The 19,328-nt window shown below is 41.5% G+C and overlaps 1 protein-coding gene across 1 annotated transcript in view; it reads right to left on the reverse strand.

Annotated features, from left to right (window-relative positions):
- Nucleotides 1-19,328, reverse strand: part of PCCA (propionyl-CoA carboxylase subunit alpha) — a 417,324-nt gene that overhangs the window by 383,985 nt on the left and 14,011 nt on the right. Inside the window, exon 2 of the mRNA XM_032402683.1 lies at nt 4,973-5,050. Within this exon, the coding sequence (XP_032258574.1) occupies nt 4,973-5,050 (78 nt within the window). The remainder of the gene's footprint in view (nt 1-4,972; nt 5,051-19,328) is intronic.

The raw sequence follows: 19,328 nt of genomic DNA on the forward strand, positions 1-19,328 counted from the left end.
GGAGAAGCAGGCTTCCCGCCGAGCAGGGAGCCCGATGCGGGGCTCGATCCCAGGACCCTGGGATCATGACCTGAGCCGAAGGCAGACGCTTAACGACTAAGCCACCCAGGCGCCCCCCTTACCAACACTTCTGACAAGGGCTCTAGCACAGTGGGTAAATCTACTGCCTCAGGAGAAGCCCAGGTTTGAGTTTACAGCCCACTTACACTTACTATCTGTGGATTTTGAGCCTGTTTCCAAATGTACAAAACCAAGTTGTTAAGACTACTATTAAGCAGGGGCACCTGTGTGGCTCAGTCGGTTAAGTGTCTGACTCTTCTCAGCTCAGGTCTTGATCTCAGGGTTGTGAGTTCAAGCCCCACACTGGGCTCTACACTAGGCATGGAGCCTACTTAAAAAAAAAAAAAGACTAATATTAAGCATTAAGCAGCTGACATTTAGGACACATGCTTTCTACATGCCAGGTACCAGGACACATCCCTTCTGTGCACTCTCTCATTTCATCCTCACAATAGTCCTAAGAGGTCAGTTGAGAACATTCCCAATTTACAAATGAGAAAACTAAGGCTTGATGAGGCCAGCATTTGCTTAAGTCACTTAACAAAGTTCACAGGGGTAAAGCTGGAGCTCACACCCAGATATTCATGTCAAAACACACCAGGATGTAACATGATCAATGGTACAAGCTTTAAATTATTAATTTTAAATTATTATTAATAATTATAAATAAATATAAATTATAAACAAATTAAGCTCACGTCTGTCGTACCAGGCATGCCATAGTACTATACCCACTCACACTAACCTAAGGCCCACTAAAACCTCCTGGTCTTTTTCTAAGCAGATTACTATTAAATCTTCCCTATTCTTATGAACATACCTGAAACAAGTTGACATGTTAAAGTTCAAATTGAAAAAATTGTATTTTTAGTAATTAAATTTTACCTGATTTCGACTTGATATGAGTCGCTGATAAAATGTGGAGTGAAAAAAGGAGTCAAAGGCAAGTTCAGATGACAATTTACTTAACAAATAAAGATCAGATCTACCTGCACTTAAAACAGGAACAATAAAGTAGAACAAAGAGTACAGTATTTAATGAATGGCTATAAGCAAGAATTCCTAGAAGTAGAAAGGCCCTCTACATGAGGGCAAGCCTTCAATTTGGTCTGAAAGTCCAACACCAGTAACCACCACTAGGTGCCAAAAAGTATCATAGACTTTGTCAAGACTGAGCACACTACACAGTTTCTCCACAATTACCTCAGGAAAAGGTACAGCAAAGGAGATGGCAAATGACGTGGGGAACAAAGGCCCAAAAGAAATATAGAAAAAAATTAAACTTCCTTACAACTTATGGCCCACTGACAAGTGCTTGGGACAGGCAGAGTGACCTTCCTCCAGGAACTCAACTGCCTCAAGGTCAATACTTTGCAAGAAGCAAAAGGCAGCCTTAGCTTGACATCAGCCCCACCTCCAGTATCCTGTACGTCTTCCTTAGTATAAAAAGAAATCCCTTTGAAAATTTCCTCTATCTTTACCCCCCACCCCAAGATATGTTAGCAATCATCCTCCAAACATGTGGCCCACTGATACCCACCTGAAGGGTCTCATGACTACGGTTTTACTAGACAATAGTAAATGACCCTCAAGGTCCTGGAAACCTAGCTTCCAAATTCCTTAGACACTTCCACTATCCCTAAGCCCCTCCCAATTTGAACGGATATAATCAGTCCCTCCTCACAACCCCAGTGTAGCTCTTTCTGCCCACAGGTCCTGTCCCCCTGCTTTAATAAAACCACATTTTTTGCACATCTCAAGAATTCTTTCTTGACCATTTGCTCCCAGACCCCAACATCTCACATCGGCAAAGGTAGCAGGCAGATCCGATTTCAGACATTTACAACAAAATATGTACCTTAGTAGATTCCAAGGGGAAGGGGAGGAGCTCTTCAAATTTCCTAAACCGACAGTTATATATACATTTATTTTTAGTAATTATCAATGGCCACCAATGTGAGGGGTGAATCAGCTATTATTGTAAGCTCACTGTGAGGTTATGGCAAAAACAAGTCTCAAACCAAACTCCACCACACATACATTTATGAACAGAAATAAAAAGGATCTTAAGTGGGGCGCCTGGGTGGCTCAGTTGGCTAAGCATCTGCCTTCGGCTCCGGTTGTGATCCCAGAGTCTTGGGATCCAGCCCCACATGGGGCTCCCTGCTCGGTGGGGAGTCTGCTTCTCCCTCTGCCCCTCACCCCACTCTTGGGTTCTCTCTCTCAAATAATAAAATATTAAAAAAAAAAAGGCATTAAAAAGGATCTTAAAATTTGCTGGATAAGCTCAGGGAAGGCTCAACTTCCTTCACTCTATAATGCTCCAAGAGACTGCATGAAAGTTTCACCTGAGGCAAATACATCAATATTCTGATTGGCTAGCCACACTGTCAGACTCAAGCTATGGAGAACCCCCAGACAGGCAGCTAAACACAGGACGTCATTTAGGGATCAAGCATAGGTTCTATCTTAAAGGTAAAGAATGGAAGGCCAACTAGACTATTACATTCTGCTACTTCAGTGGCTAAGAATTGATATTAGTAGCCAGAACACATATCTTGCATACCACTATTTTCATCAATGACAGCCCATTTCTAACACCTATTATACTAATGAGGAAGGCTACCAGAGTTAACAGGGAGAAAGACAGCTGAACCCTTTGTAGTATACTGTACCACCCCCACTCTGGAATATGACCTCTAGTACAAGTACTAGCTAACCACCCCCTAGAGTGTTTCTAGTTAGGACAGCTCACTACCTCTAGATTGGAACTCAACGTATGTGTCCAGAAATGCACAGACATACATGCACCCCAAGGCATACGGTCTATGCTGAAGTTTTCATATTAAACCATGGATTTCGGGGCACGTGTGTGGCTGAGTCGGTCAAGCATCCATCTCTTGGTTTCGGCTCAGGTCACGATCTCATGGGTCATGGGATAGAGCCCCATGTCCAGCTCCGTGTTCAGCGGGAAGTCAGCTTGAGATTCTCTCCCTCTACCCCTCCCCCTATTCACTCTAATAAATAAATCTTTAAAAAATTAAAAAACATAGATTTCATAACAGGGAATTAATCACAGCTAATTCATTTGGACCAGTGCTGTCCAATAAAGTAACCACTAGCCACATAAGGTTACTGAGATCTTCAAATGTGGCTAATCAAATCAAGATGCCACAAGTGTAAATTATACACTAGATTTAGAAGGTTTGAATGTAAAGTATCCCACTGATACTTTTTATATTGATTATCTATTGAAATAATACTTTAGAGTTAAAACATACTATTAAAATTTTTTTTAATGTGGCTATTAGAAAATTTAAAATGATATGCCCTGCAATTGTGTCCCCATTATATTGCTATTGAAGTACGATGGCATAGACCCTTTCTCCAAGCCTCCAGAATTTTTTTTTTTTTAAGATTTTATTTATTTGTCAGAGAGAGAGAGAACAAGCAGGGGGAGTGGGAGAGGGAGAAGCAGGTTCCCCGCTAAGCAGGGAGCCCGATGCAGGGCTCGATCCCAGGACCCTGGGATCATGACTGAGTCGAAGGCCGACACTTAATAACTGAGCCACCCAGGTGCCCCAAGCCTCCAGATTCTTTTGAGTAGTTTTATATACTTCAAGAGATGATTTAGAAGATACCTTCGCTACTTCATTCTCAAATAATCATTCACCAGTTCTACCTTCATGATATTCAACTTGAACCATCTCTTAACCAAAACTCCCTCCTGCCCTCTTTGAGGCCTTCACTGTCACAAATTATGTTTTATCTCCACAATCACCACTTCAAAAATCTATTATTTCAATAGATAATCAATATAAAAAGTATCAGTGAGATACTTTACATTCAAACCTTCTAAATCTAGTGTAGATTTTCAAACCCCGTTCTCATATTACAAACCTCAACCATTATCCTATATCAGGATTTTCATTGGAATTCCCTTGTCCCTTGGGGCACCTGGGTGGCTCAGCTGTTAAGCGTCTGCCTTTGGCTCAGGTCATGATCCCAGGGTCCTGGGATCGAGCCCCACATCGGGCTCCCTGCTCGGCAGGGAGTCTGCTTCTCCCTCTCCACTCCCCCTGCTTGTGTTCCTGCTCTTGCTAACTCTCTGTCAAATAAAATCTTTAAAAAAAAAAAGGAATTCCCTTGTCCCAAAATTTACAATATATAAAACTGCCTTCAAAATAAATCCTATAAATATTAAGTAAATGAAAAAAAAAAAAAAACGGGGCACCTGGGTAGCTCAGTCATTAAGCGTGATCCCAGGGTCCTGGGATCGAGCCCCACGTCGGGCTCCCTGCTCAGCAGGAGGCCTGCTTCTCCCTCTCCCATTCCCCCTGCTTGTGTTCCCTCTCTCTGTCTCTGTCAAATAAATAAAATCTTAAAAAAAAAAAAAGTTTAGGGGTGCCTGGGTGGCTCAGTCGTTAGGCATCTGCCTTCGGCTCAGGTCGTGATCCCAGGGTCCTGGGATTGGCCCCGCATCGGGCTCCCTGCTCAGCGGGGGGCCTGCTTCTCCCTCTCCCACTCCCCCTGCTTGTGTTCCCTCTCTCGCTGTGTCTCTCTCTGTCAAATAAAAAAAAAAAATCTTTAAAAAAATAAAAAATAAATAATAAAAATAAAAAAAGTTTAATCAAAATCTCTCAAATGCCTAGAATTTAAGAATGTTACATTATTCTGCTGAAAACAAGGGAAACACTATAAATTTATTCAATTTTTGGTATAGATACCAAAATTTAAGACTCTGGTTGTGGCCCACAATGAGAAAAAGGAAGATTGAGCACCTATAAAACCTATGATGTTAGAGCAGTAATTATACATCATTAATAAAATTTAATCTGTCCAGTGAACACAGCATGGAGACAAGAAAGCAAAACCGTAATAACTTTGCTATTCAAAGTATTTAAATACTTACTTTTTCATTAGAATCATATCCAGCTGAACAGAGACTACGGGACACCATTAAGTGCTGTCTTGAGTAGTGTGGAACATGCTACAAAAAAAAAAAAAAAAGTGAAATAAATTACAGATAGTTGAATGGGCTTTAAAAATATTTTTTTAAGGTAATTCTTCCAGTATGCTTCTACCTAAAATATTTTATCAATACATGTAGTTCCTAGCCACATGCCGTAACTGTAGAAGATAAATCATTAACTACAGTCCTATCCCTTGGGCACACAAGAGAAACCTAAAGGCATCAAAAGGATCTCTAGAAAAATAAAATAAGAAAAGAAAAGTAAAATAAGAGTCAATGGGTCAATCTTAATTACAGAGAACTCCTGGTTACCACAGGGGAGGGGAATTAAAGAGTGCACTTGTGATGAGCACTGGGTGATGCATGGAACTGTTGAATCACTATACCGTACACCTGAAACTAATATAACACTGTGTTAACTGGAATTAAAAAAAAGGTCAATGGGTCAAATAAAATTTGAAGAAAGGTCTGATTAAGCAGACTGACATGGCAGGATCATAAGGTCACATACCACACAGAACTTTATACAACATAAAACAAGAGTCTTGGTCTTTCAGGAGCTTCCATTTTAACAGGGACTGGAAAATAGTATTTTTTGTTTGCTGATGTCTTGAACATGATTTCTTATTTTTTTCTGGTACAGTGAAAAGGTTATCAATTTTACCTCTAATCCACTATTATAAATGTTTGTGGAAAAAATATATCTTAAGGCTTTAAAACATGAAGAATCATCACTAATAAAATTTATAGTCAAAGGTTTAAGAAAACAATTTACCCAGTAGTCACTGATAAAGCTAGACCCCCCCCAAAAAAAGAAAAGGTGGGGGGAGTGAAAGACAACTAGTACTACCCCTTAGAACTTTCTAAGAGGACAACGCAATTAAGAAGCAAATGTTTTTATAGCAACATTTTTCAATAAACTCAGATTCATATAATTTGTAAAGCATCAAGCCCCAAATTACAAAATGTAATCTTAATACAAAAGTGAAGGTAATAGGGGTGCCTGGGTGGCTCAGTCGGTGAAGCAACTGCCTTCGGCTCGGGTCATGATCCCAGGGTCCTGGGATGGAGCCCCACATCGGGCTCCCTGCTCAACCGGGAGTCTGCTTTTCCCTCTCCCGTTGCCCCTCCCCACCCCCCCACCCCCACTTGTACTCTCATGCTGGCTAGCTGGCTCACTCTCTCTCTCTCTCTCTCTCTCAAATAAATAAAATCTTTTTTTTTTAAAGTGAAGGTAAAAGATAAGATACACTTTATACAATGAAGCCCACAGTACCAAGTAAAAGACTAGTTAAGAAAATGGTCTGAGACTGGAAAACACACTCCGTATGCCCTCCCTTTTTAAAGACGGAAACTCACTCTTGCACACCTTCACACATCCCTTTAAGTTCAAGAGTATTAGGCCCAATTTTAAAAATAAGTAAACGGAGTCTAGAGAATTTTAATTTATCAGAAGTCCTCAGGCTAGGCTGCAATGGTTCCAAGATTTAAGCATAGATCTATTCAGAGCATTCTGGAGTTTATTTTGAGAAAATACAAAATAACGGCACCTCCCACATTAACACCAATGTCTCTGCAAAGACAGGATTTGAGGAGGAAAAAAAAAAAACAATTTACCAGGAGGGTCTCACCACTCTCTATGTGTCCAAATAAAAATTCAGTCTCCACTGCCTTCAGCTAAGTAATTTAGCAACTTTACTCCTACGTCAGACTTAATAGGATAAAGGCAATACTTCTTCCCTGGAAAAGTCAGGTCTTGTGTTTACAGCCTCAGCCAAAGCAGGAAACAAACTAAGAAAACAAATTCTAAGAATAAAGAAAAGCAAAAGCTCCCTGGGAATTTCTCAGATTTACTCTGCTGCAAGGCAGCACTGGGATATTTACACAAAGTAAATAGCATACCAGCTTCCTATCCATTTTATAAAATGTAACAACAAAATAGTTTACATTTTTACAAATGCTCCCTAATGCTGTAAGGCACATAATGGTCTGCTCCATGAACAGATCAACATAATCCTTTTACAAAAGACAAAAATCAAACCTGTGTCTTTCATCACTAACAAATAAAGGCTATAACTGATTCCTGATGGCAAAAACCAAATGTGCCTCTTCCAGAGACAAAACACAACATGGGATGGACATTTTAGGTATTCTAATTAGCTTGGGAGAATGAGAACAACAGTGATATTTATGTCTGGGGAAGGGAACACTTCAAAAAGCAGCCTAACACCCAGCAAAGACCTCTGGGAAAAGAAATCTGAATTCTAACCCAAACTCTAGGACTTGAGCAAACCACTCTGAGCCCTCTGCTCTCTGCTAAGAAATGAAAGCTTGGATGACTTTTCTATAAGGTCTCTTACTAACCTAAACCACTATTACCCAAAAAACAAGAGCACAGCCCAGGGATATCTAACAATCCTCTGACGATCATGAGAGGATATGCAATCAATCCAACCAAAGTCAACATGCAGGCCAAGAATGTGGTGACCCGGATCTCTCTGCTTAACTACTCTGAGAGGAACAAACAAAAATGCAGAGCTACTTGGTGGAAATAGAGCTAATTTCATAGATTTTAATAAATATGAATTATGGATATGAATTATGCATTAAGTTTCTAGGCTACCTCTGGGAATAAAAACCTCAGGACTCTATTAGATGAGCCCATGAAGAATAAGCTAAAAGGAAAGACAGTTTCTCTCCCAGAACCATTCAGAAATCCCAAGTGGCCAAGCTCTGAGCAGTATTTGGGTCAGTTGACTCAATTACATTATACTTACTTTCAGGAAACTACCAGTAACCCAAAACTAGAATAAAATATGTCTATGCCACAGTTCCTACAACCAAATCCACTCTATTACAAGATACACCTGGCCCAAATGTAGGAGCTGTAGCACTGTACTATAAGTGATGGAGCTGGAATCTTTTTATTACTATTTAAAATACTTGATTCTGAAGATCTAAGACTCTTACCACCAGTATAAAAAAAAAAACAAACATAGCTTGTACACATGTGAATTTGTGGTAATGTGGCCCGAAGTATTAAAAAACATGGATTCCCCTGGTTAGCCAAATAACTAGAAGTAGAAATGGTCCAAGCAGAACTACAAAGAAAAAACAAGTGTTTGGGCCATTTTCACAGTGAGTCTGAACTGGTTTGTAGTTGGCCCCATAAAGGCTATCTTTGTTCCTGTTTACTCCTGGCAGACCTTCATGGAAGCCCAAAGTTATAAAGAACACAGGTCAAAAAATTAGACAATTTTGTGGAGCTACAAGATTAAATTTTTCTATTGATATTTTAATCTCTACGCCCAATGTGGGGTGGAATTCACAACCCCAAGATCAGAAGTTGCATGCTCCAGCGACTGAGCCAGCCAGGTGTCCCTAAATTTATTTATTTATTTTATTTTTTTATTTATTTGAGAGAGAAAGAGAGTGAGCAGGAGGGGGGAGAGCAGCAGAGGGAGAGGGAGAAGTAGGCTCCCCACTGAGCAGGGAGCCCGATACAGGGCTCGATCCCAGGACACTGGGATCATGACCTGAGCCATAATTTTTTTTTTTTAAATACAGAGAACAGTTAGTAGAAATCCGCTAATTTGCTCCTCTACAGAGAATTTTATTCTTTTTGTTAAACATATAACAAACTGGCTACAAGTCCAGCCAAAAAAATATTTAAAGTAGGCTCCACGCTGGGGTCTTGAACTCACAACCGTGAGAACAAGACCAGAGCTAAGATCAAGAGTTGGACACTCAATCGACTGAGCCACCCAGGCACCCCCAGTCTAAATTCTTCAAGGTACTCCTAAAACAAGGAGTCCTAGGGAAAAACCTAAATCAACTCCAATTATAAAGACTATTTAGCCTATCACAGCCAAAAGGAGAAAGGTCAGTGTGTACAAAATGACTTCCCAATAACTCTTACCATTGGTTCTTATCTACAAGATAAAGATTTCCTATATTTTCCACACTTAGAAAAGAAATGGCTAACGGGGTGCCACATGGCAAGTAGCAGAACCTTCAGAGTCACAAGACCTGGGTCAGCTCTTAGCTCCACTGCCTCATAGTTACGCACCACTGAGCAAATCATTTCTCTGGACCCCAGTTTCCTTTTAATAAAATGTGAAGACACCTCCTGGCTTTCCTACAGTTGTTAAAAGGATCACACAAACCTTTATAAATTGTAAAGCACCAACAAAATGTTAAGAGATTACTCAATAAGTCCAATTATGCAGCTGTCCCCTTCTTAAAGTTGTACCAAACCATTTGGGAGTTACCATTAGAGTAATAATAATCAAGAGCTCTGGTCCAGACTCAGATGTGCACGTTATAGTAAGCACACAATAACTGTTACCCCAAAAAAGGGAGAAATGCTACAGCTTTTCAACAAACTGGTTACAAGCCTACCAGCCATTGCAAAAGGGGAAACAAATATGTTTTTCTAACAGAGCACCTACTTTCACATTCTGGACATGGCCTCAGGTGGCAGCCCAAACTAGTAAATTTAGTAGGGTTATCTTAAAAATAAATAAATAAACACTAGTTTAAAAACAAACGCTAATGCAAAAACCAAAACTACTGTTATTTTTAACACGTCTATAATGGCATTCAAATGGATACTACTACAATCTGTTAACAGGCTAATTCGTTATCAGGACGCATTCTGCTTCAAAGCAGCAGCTATCCTCAAAATTGGGGATTAATGGAGCCATAAGGTGATCTCACCAAGGTAAAAGTTCAACATTAGCAAATGCTTCAGCTTCAAAATTTCCAAGAAAAGTTCCCCCTCTGTGTTTCAGGACACAGAGCTGGGAAGCATCAGCTGAGTATTTATTGCAGCATTTTAACAGCCCCAGAGCGACCTTCTGAGGGAACGCCCTCTAAAAACCCTTAAGTCAGGCTTTTTCACTTAAGCACGGCTTTTTCTTCAAAACAGACATTGACTATTTAGTCTTTGGGGCCTCACTAGCCAGCCCAATCTTCTACGGTCTAATGCGACCTTCTGTCAAGAGGGAGGCTGAATACCTGGTATTTGAGAGATGATCAAATCTCAAGATTGATTCTCTGGCTCTGCCTCCACAAAGTTAGAGCACCAGGAACCTATATACATCAACTCTAAAATGTCATCCTCCCACCCGGCTCCCCTACCAAGCCATTCTTCCCACCCCACCTGTAGCAGATGTCGTTGGGGCCCATCCAGAGCCTCTTCAGCAGGCAGCGCAGCATCCCCAGCTGCTGTGTTGACTACTCACAGATCACACCTGCTCCCTAGTCTGGCCAATGTGCCTTAACCAGACAGGAGTTCTCCATCAAGCCAGGGAGCTACCCCTTCTCAGCCCAAAGCCAATGACTGACTAGTAAGGGGGTTCAAAAGGCCCTCTCCACTCACTTCATGGTGGGACCAATTCAGTAGTGCAATCTGGTTAAGAACTGGCTGTCCAAATATGGCAGCCACTAGCCACATACAGCTACTGAGCACTTGAAACGCACCAGTCAAGATTCCAACATGCTCCAAGTATAAAATACACACCAGATCTGGAGGCTTAATACCAAAACAATGCAAAAGACTTCATTAATATTTTTTACATTTATACGTTGAAATAATATTTTGAATATACTGAGTTAAATAAAATACACTAATATTAATTTCACCTTGTTTTACTTTTATTTAAGATTTTCTTATTTGTTTGAGAGAGAGAGATGGCACAAGGGGGAGGGACAGAGGGAGAGGGAAAGAGAATCTCAAGCAGACTCCGCACTGAGTGTGGAGTCCCACATGGGGCTCAATCTCGCGACCCTGAGATCACGACCTGAGCCGACACCAAGAGTTGGATGCTTAAGCAACTGCATCACCCAGGCATCCCCTTGTTTTACTTTTTTAATGGGAGTACTGGAAAACTTTAAATTACATTTGCAGCTCACATTACATTTCTATTGGACAGGGCTAATCTAGAGCAGGGCTTCTCGGACTTTCCCATGCAACAATATCATCTGGAGGGCTTGTGAAAACATTGCTGGGCTCCATCCCCAGTTTCTAATTGGCCAGTCTGGGGTGCAGCAGCAAAATGTGTATTTCTCACAAGTTCCCAGGGAATGCTACTTCTGCTGCAAACTGAATCCCCACTTCGAGAACCACTGCTCCAGAGCTCCCCTGTGGGACGAGACTAAAGCTAATCTCCAGCTGGAGCCCCTTCCTTGCTTAGCTTTTTTCCCCCTGCACTATCCTGCTTTCTTTACGCTTCTGTTGACCACCCCCTGGCACAAAATCCCTTTTCAGGCTCTGCTTCTAGAAAACCTCTCCCACCTCCAACACAACTGTTTTTCCACAACTATAGCTTTCACAAAGGGCCAGATCTGCAGAAACCAAGGAGATGGGTTTTTGTAAAATGCTGCAGTTTTTGTAAAACAAGTATCAAAGTTATTTATTGGATTGCTAGTTGCCCCTATATAATGTATTCTATGCAGGCAATGCTAGGACAAGGTCTATTCATCCTGATGAAGGACTGTCCCTTATTACTGTAAGACATGGACAGCTTTATGGCCTACTGCTTCCCTCTTTTCTGTGGCTACTATGGAGTTCAAACTACCTTTTGTGCCAAAGCCATATAAATTTGCTCTTTATCCTTTTTATTAAATTTGTTAATATGGTATATAATAAAAGCACTGAAGTCAGATTTGAGTTTGAATCTTAGGTAGACCGAAGAGTCACTTTTTTTTTTTTTTTTTTTTTGTAAATTGAGCTATAATTCACATACCATAAAACTCATTCTTTTAAAGTATACAACTGTGTGGTTTTTTAGTATATTCACAAGGTTGTGGAACTATCACCACTATCTGATTCCAGAACATTTTTTCATCCCCCCCAAAAGAAACCCCTTAGCTATTAGCAGTCTCTACCATCCCCACCTCCTCCCAGCCCCTGGCACCCACTAGTCGTCAGCCTTCTCTCTCTATGCATCTGCCTATTCTGGACATTTCATATAAATGGAATCCTACAATATGTGGGGGACTTTTGTGCCTTCCTTTCAAGGGTCCTGGATTCCACTCTTTCCCTACATCTCCCTTCTAACCCAACAGCAAGTACTACTGGCTCTAGTCCCAAAATATATCCCAGGTCTTAGCAGTTCTCATGAACTCCCGTGCCACCACCCTACCATCATCTCTAGCTTGAATTTCTACAATAGCCTCCTGACCGGTCTCCCGGCTGCCACTCTGCCCACCCCAGTCCCCACTAGGACATTCTGCACACAGCAGTAGCAGTCTTTCCAAAACATGAATCCAATTTGCTTAAAATACTCCAATGGACTCCCACTATTAGCCTAAATTCCACATACATGCCCCCAGATGACTGCCCTGTCTACCTCATCTCCTTGCATTCCTCCCTCACTCACTCCACTCCAACCACACTGGCCACATCCATCCCTTGACTATACCAAATGCAGTCGCGCCTCAGAGCTTTTGCTTTGGCCTTCCTCTGGAGTGCTAGTCCCCAAGACTGTCACATGGCGGGCTGGGTCAATTTTCCCTTCAAAGGCCACATGCTCAGAAATGTCTCCCCTATTTTCCAAAGGTAGCCAGCTCCCAACACCACCACCACTCTTTATCCCATTATCCTGTTTCCTTTCAGAGCTCTTACTGCTCTTTGAGCTTACCTATTTCTGTGAACACAGTCAGTGTCCTCTACTTGGATATAACCACAATGAGGGCAGAAACGTTCACTGTTATACCACAGCACTAGCCAGCACCTGGCACATAGTAGGTGTAGTGGGTTGAATGGTGCCCCCCAAAATGATATGTCCAGGTCCTAGAACTTGTGACTGTGGGCTCCCTGCTCAGCAGGGAGCCTGCTTCTCCCTCTCCCTCTGCCGGCCGCTCCCCCTGCTTGTGCTCTCTCTCTCTGTCAAATAAATAAATAAAATCTTAAAAAAACTGTGACCTCTTTTGGGAAAAGGGTCTTTGCTGATATATTTAAGGGTTTCAAGATGAGATCATCCTGGATCCTGCCATGGCCCTAAATCCAAAGACAAGTGTCCCTAGAAAAGAAAGAAGGGGCGCCTGGTAGCTCAGTTAAGCGTCTGCCTTTGGCTTGGGTCATGATCCAGGGGTCCTGGGATCAAGCCCGGTGTCAGGCTCCCTGCTCAAGGGGGAGCCTGCTTCTCCCTCTCTCTCTCTGCCCCTCCCCCCCGGCTCATGTTCTCTCTCAAATAAATAAAATCTTAAAAAAAAAAAAAAAGAAGACACACACGGAGAAGGAAGGGAAGGCCATGTGAGGGCACAGGCCGAGACTGGAGGGATGTAACCACAAGCTAAGGGATGCCTAGAGCCACTGGAAGCTCAATGAGATAAGGAGGCATTCTTCATTAGAGGCTTCAGAGGAAGCATGGCCTTGCCAACATCTTGATTTCTAACTTCTAGCCTCCGTCTAACTGTGAAGGAATAAATGTGTGTTGTTTTAAGCCACCAGCTGTGTCCCATGGAAGCTGTATCCCATGGATGCTGTATTATAAACCTATATCTTCCAACATTTTTGAAATTCACTTTTATTTTGGATCTTATTAATATTGACCCCATCAGGCAAGATGGCAGAGGAGTAGGAGACCTGGATTTCCTCTCCTCTCAGGAATTCAGCTGGATAGGGATCAAACCATTCTGAACACCTACAAACTCAACAGGATATCGAAGAAAAGAAGAGCAACAACTCTCTGAACAGAAAAGCGACCACTTTCTGGAAGGTAGGACGTGCGGAGAAGTGAATCTGAGGCGATATTCGGGAGGATAGACGGCGGGGGAGGGGCCTCCGTGGGCCGCTTCTGGCAAGTGATAGAGCCGCGGAGCACAAAATCGGGACTTTTAGAGTCTGCTCCGCTGAGGGACGTCACTCTGGTGGCGAAGTGGGGGGTGGAACCCTCGGGACAGTGTGGTCTGAGGACCCTTGGGGTCACAGAAAGACCGGGGGTGCCTGAGTGCGGCAGAGCTCCCAGGTATCAGAGCAGGGAAGCCGGCTGCAGAGACGGAGCCCAGGCGCGGGCTCTCAGCTCGGGGCTGCTATAAACCGTGATCCGCGGCACAGTCGGGCCACTGCTCCTCCAGCAGGGACCCAACAAGCGGCAGATCCGGGGAGACTCACCTTCTTCCCCCGGGGAGGAGAGGTGCGGGAGCGCACCGCGGGGATCTGCTGGGTTTGGAGACTCCACCCGGGTCGGGTGCCAGATAGAAAGGCGCGGTCACAGGCCGGGTGAGCGCGGAGTGCGGCCGGAGACCGGGGAGACGGGAGTGACTGACTGCTTTTCTCTGGGGGCTCGCTGAGGAGCGGGACCCCGAGTTCTCGGCTCCGCCGGGGCGGAGACTAGGAGGCCGCCATTTTCCCTCTCCGCCTCCAAAGCTGTACGGAAAGCTTGCAGGGAACAAAAGCTCCAGAGAGCAAACCCGAGCAGATTACTTAGCCCGGACCGGCAAGGGCGGGGCAATTTTGCCTCCGGCAAAGACATTTGGGAACCACGGCAACAGGCCCCTCCCCCAGAAGATCAGCGAGAACAGCCAGCCAAGACCAAGTTTACCGATCAGTGAGAACGGCAGAACTCCAGCGCTAGGGGAATACTGCACATAGAATTCATGGCTTTTTTACCATGATTCTTTAGTCTTTCAAAGTTAATTATTTTTTTTTAACTGTCTTTTTTTCTTTTTTCCTTTTTTCTTTTTTTTTGAATTTTTCTTTTTCCCTTTTTCAACCAACATCTTATCAATCCCTTTTTTAAAAAAAAACATTTTTATTTTTCATTTTTAAAGTCATATTCTATCCCTTCATAGTAGTTACCCATATTTTTGGCATATATATATAAGTTGTTCTCTCTTTAAAATCTTGAGATAGTTTCTTCTAACAGATCAAAATATACTCTAAATCTCTAGTGTATGGTTTTTTTTCTACTCCCCTGCCTGATCACATTCTCTCCCTTTTTTCTTTCTTTTTTTTTTTTTTTTATCCTTTTTTTTTTTTTTTTAACAACTTATCAAATCCCTTTTTAAAAATTTTTATAATTTCCATCTTTACAGTCATATTCCATCCCTTCATCATATCAACCCTTATTTTTGTACATATATAAGTTTTTCTTTCTTTAAAATTTTGGGAGGGACTTTCTTTTAACAGACCAAAATACACCCAAAATCTAGTGTGTGGCACTGATCTATAATCCAGCCTGATCATATTTGATCACATTCTGTTTTTGTTTTGTTTTGTTCTGCTTTTGTTTGTTTTTATCTTTATCTTTTTCTTTTTTCTTTTTTTCTTTCCTTTTCTTTTTTCTCTCTTTCCCCTTCTTTTCCCACTGCTTCAGGTCTTTTCTGATTTGTTTAGAGTATATTTTCTGGGGACGTTGTTACCCTGCTAGCATTTTGTTCTCTCATTAATCTATTCTCCTCTGCACAAAATGACAAGACGGAAAAAATCACCTCAACAAAAAGAACAAGAGGTAGTACCGACTGCCAGGGACCTACTCAATACGGACATTAGTACGATGTCAGATCTAGAGTTCAGAATCATCACTTTAAAGATACTAGCTGGGCTTGAAAAAAACATGGAAGTTATTAGAGAAACCCTTTCTGGAGAAGTAAAAGAACTAAAATCGAACCAAGTAGAAATCAAAAAGGCTATTAATGAGGTGCAATCAAATATGGGGGCGCTAACTGCTAGGATAAATGAGGCAGAAGAAAGAATCAGTGAGATAGAAGACCAAATGATGGAAAATAAAGAAGCTGAGAAAAAGAGAGATAAACAACTACTGGATCACGAGGGCAGAATTCGAGAGATAAACGATACCATAAGACGAAACAACATTAGAATAATTGGGATCCCAGAAGAAGAAGAAAGAGAGAGAGGTGCAGAAGGTATAATGGAGCAAATTATAGCAGAGAACTTCCCTAATTTGGGGAAGGAACAGGCATCAAAATCCAGGAAGCACAGAGAACCCCTCTCAAAATCAATAAAAATAGGTCAACACCCCGACATCTAATAGTAAAACTTACGAGTCTCAGAGACAAAGAGAAAATCCTGAAAGCAGCTCGGGAGAAGAGATATGTAACCTACAATGGTAGAAACATTAGATTGGCAACAGACTTATCCACAGAGACCTGGCAGGCCAGAAAGGACTGGCAGGACATATTCAGAGCACTAAATGAGAAAAATATGCAGCCAAGAATACTATATCCAGCTAGGCTGTCATTGAAAATTGAAGGAGAGATAAAAAGCTTCCAGGACAAACAAAAACTAAAGGAATTTGCAAACACGAAACCAGCCCTACAAGAAATCTTGAAAGGGGTCCTCTAAGCAAAGAGAGAGCCTAAAAGCAACATAGACCAGAAAGGAACACAAACAATATACAGTAACAGTCACTTTACAGGCAATACAATGGCACTGAACTCCTATCTTTCAATAGTTACCCTGAATGTAAATGGGCTAAATGCCCCAATCAAAAGACACAGGCTATCAGATTGGATTAAAAAACAAGACCCATCGATATGCTGTCTGCAAGAGACTCATTTTAGACCCAAAGACACCCCCAGATTGAAAGTGAGGGGGTGGAAAACCATTTACCATGCTAATGGACACCAAAAGAAAGCTGGGGTGGCAATCCTTATATCAGACAAATTAGATTTTAAACCAAAGACTGTAATAAGAGATGAGGAAGGACACTATATCCTACTTAAAGGGTCTATCCAACAAGAAGATCTAACAATTGTAAATATCTATGCCCCTAACATGGGAGCAGCCAATTATATAAGGCAATTAATAACAAAAGCAAAGAAACACATCGACAACAATACAATAATAGTGGGGGACTTTAACACCCCCCTCACTGAAATGGACAGATCGTCTAAGCAAAAGATCAACAAGGAAATAAAGACTTTAAATGACACACTGGACCAAATGGACTTCACAGACATATTCAGAACATTCCATCCCAAAGCAACGGAATACACATTCTTCTCTGGTGCCCATGGAACATTCTCCAGAATAGATCACATCCTAGGTCATAAATCAGGTCTCAACCGGTACCAGAAGATTGGGATCATCCCCTGCCTATTTTCAGACCACAATGCTTTGAAACTAGAACTCAATCACAAGAGGAAAGTCAGAAAGAACTCAAATACATGGAGGCTAAAGAGCATCCTACTGAAGAATGAATGGGTCAACCAGGAAATTAAAGAAGAATTAAAAAAATTCATGGAAACCAATGAAAATGAAAACATAACTATTCAAAATCTTTGGGATACAGCAAAGGCAGTCCTAAGAGGAAAGTATATAGCAATACAAGCCTTTCTCAAGAAACAAGAAAGGTCTCAAGTACACAACCTAACCCTACACCTAAAGGAGCTGGAGAAAGAACAGCAAATAAAGCCTAAACCCAGCAGGAGAAGAGAAATCATAAAGATCAGAGCAGAAATCAATGAAACAGAAACCAAAAGAACAGTAGAACAGATCAACGAAACTAGGAGCTGGTTCTTTGAAAGAATTAACAAGATTGATAAGCCCCTGGCCAGACTTATCAAAAAGAAAAGAGAAATGACCCAAATCAACAAAATCATGAATGAAAGAGGAGAAATCACAACCAACACCAAAGAAATACAAACAATTATAAGAACATATTATGAGCAACTCTATGCCAGCAAATTAGATAACCTGGAAGTAATGGATGCATTCCTAGAGATGTATCAACTACCAAAACTGAACCAGGAAGAAATAGAAAACCTGAACAGACCTATAACCACTAAGGAAATTGAAGCAGTCATCAAAAATCTCCCAAAACACAAAAGCCCAGGGCCAGATGGCTTCCCAGGGGAATTCTACCAAACATTTCAAGAAGAATTAATACCTATCCTTCTGAAACTGTTCCAAAAAATAGAAATGGAAGGAAAACTTCCAAACTCATTTTATGAGGCCAGCATTACCTTGATCCCAAAACCAGACAAAGACCCCATCAAAAAGGAGAATTACAGACCAATATCCCTGATGAACATGGATGCAAAAATTCTCACCAAAATACTAGCCAATAGGATCCAACAGTACATTAAAAGGATTATTCACCACGACCAAGTGGGATTTATCCCTGGGCTGCAAGGTTGGTTCAACATCCGCAAATCAATCAACGTGATACAATACATTAACAAAAGAAAGAACAAGAATCATATGATCCTCTCAATAGATGCAGAAAAAGCATTTGACAAAGTACAGCATCCTTTCTTGATCAAAACTCTTCAGAGTATAGGCATAGAGGGTACATACCTCAATATCATAAAAGCCATCTATGAAAAACCTACAGCGAATATCATTCTCAATGGGGAAAAACTGAGAGCTTTCCCCCTAAGGTCAGGAACGCGGCAGGGATGTCCACTATCACCACTGCTATTCAACATAGTATTGGAAGTCCTAGCCACAGCAATCAGACAACAAAAAGAAATCAAAGGCATCCAAATTGGCAAAGAAGAAGTCAAACTCTCACTCTTTGCAGATGATATGATACTTTATGTGGAAAACCCCAAAGACTCCACCCCAAAACTGCTAGAACTCATACAGGAATTCAGTAAAGTGGCAGGATATAAAATCAATGCACAGAAGTCAGTGGCATTCCTATACACCAACAACAAGTCAGAAGAAAGAGAAATTAAGGAGTCGATCCCATTTACAATTGCACCCAAAACCATAAGATACCTAGGAATAAATCTAACCAAAGAGGCAAAGGATCTGTACTCAGAAAACTATAAAATACTCATGAAAGAAATTGAGGAAGACACAAAGAAATGGAAAAACGTTCCATGCTCATGGATTGGAAGAACAAATATTGTGAAGATGTCAAGCCTACCTAGAGCAATCTACACATTCAATGCAATCCCCATCAAAATACCATCCACTTTCTTCAAAGAAATGGAACAAATAATCCTAAAATTTGTATGGAACCAGAAAAGACCCCGCATAGCCAGAGGAATGTTGAAAAAGAAAAGCAAAGCTGGCGGCATCACAATTCCAGACTTCCAGCTCTACTACAAAGCTGTCATCATCAAGACAGTATGGTACTGGCACAAAAACAGACACATAGATCAATGGAACAGAATAGAGAGCCCAGAAATGGACCCTCAACTCTATGGTCAACTAATCTTTGACAAAGCAGGAAAGAATGTCCAATGGAAAAAAGACAGTCTCTTCAACAAATGGTGTTGGGAAAATTGGACAGCCACATGCAGAAGAATGAAACTGGACCATTTCCTTACACCACACACAAAAATAGACTCCAAATGGTTGAAAGACCTCAAT

This window comes from Phoca vitulina, unplaced genomic scaffold (genome assembly GCF_004348235.1).
Source record: "Phoca vitulina isolate PV1807 unplaced genomic scaffold, GSC_HSeal_1.0 scaffold5, whole genome shotgun sequence".
NCBI classification, from domain to species: domain Eukaryota; kingdom Metazoa; phylum Chordata; class Mammalia; order Carnivora; family Phocidae; genus Phoca; species Phoca vitulina.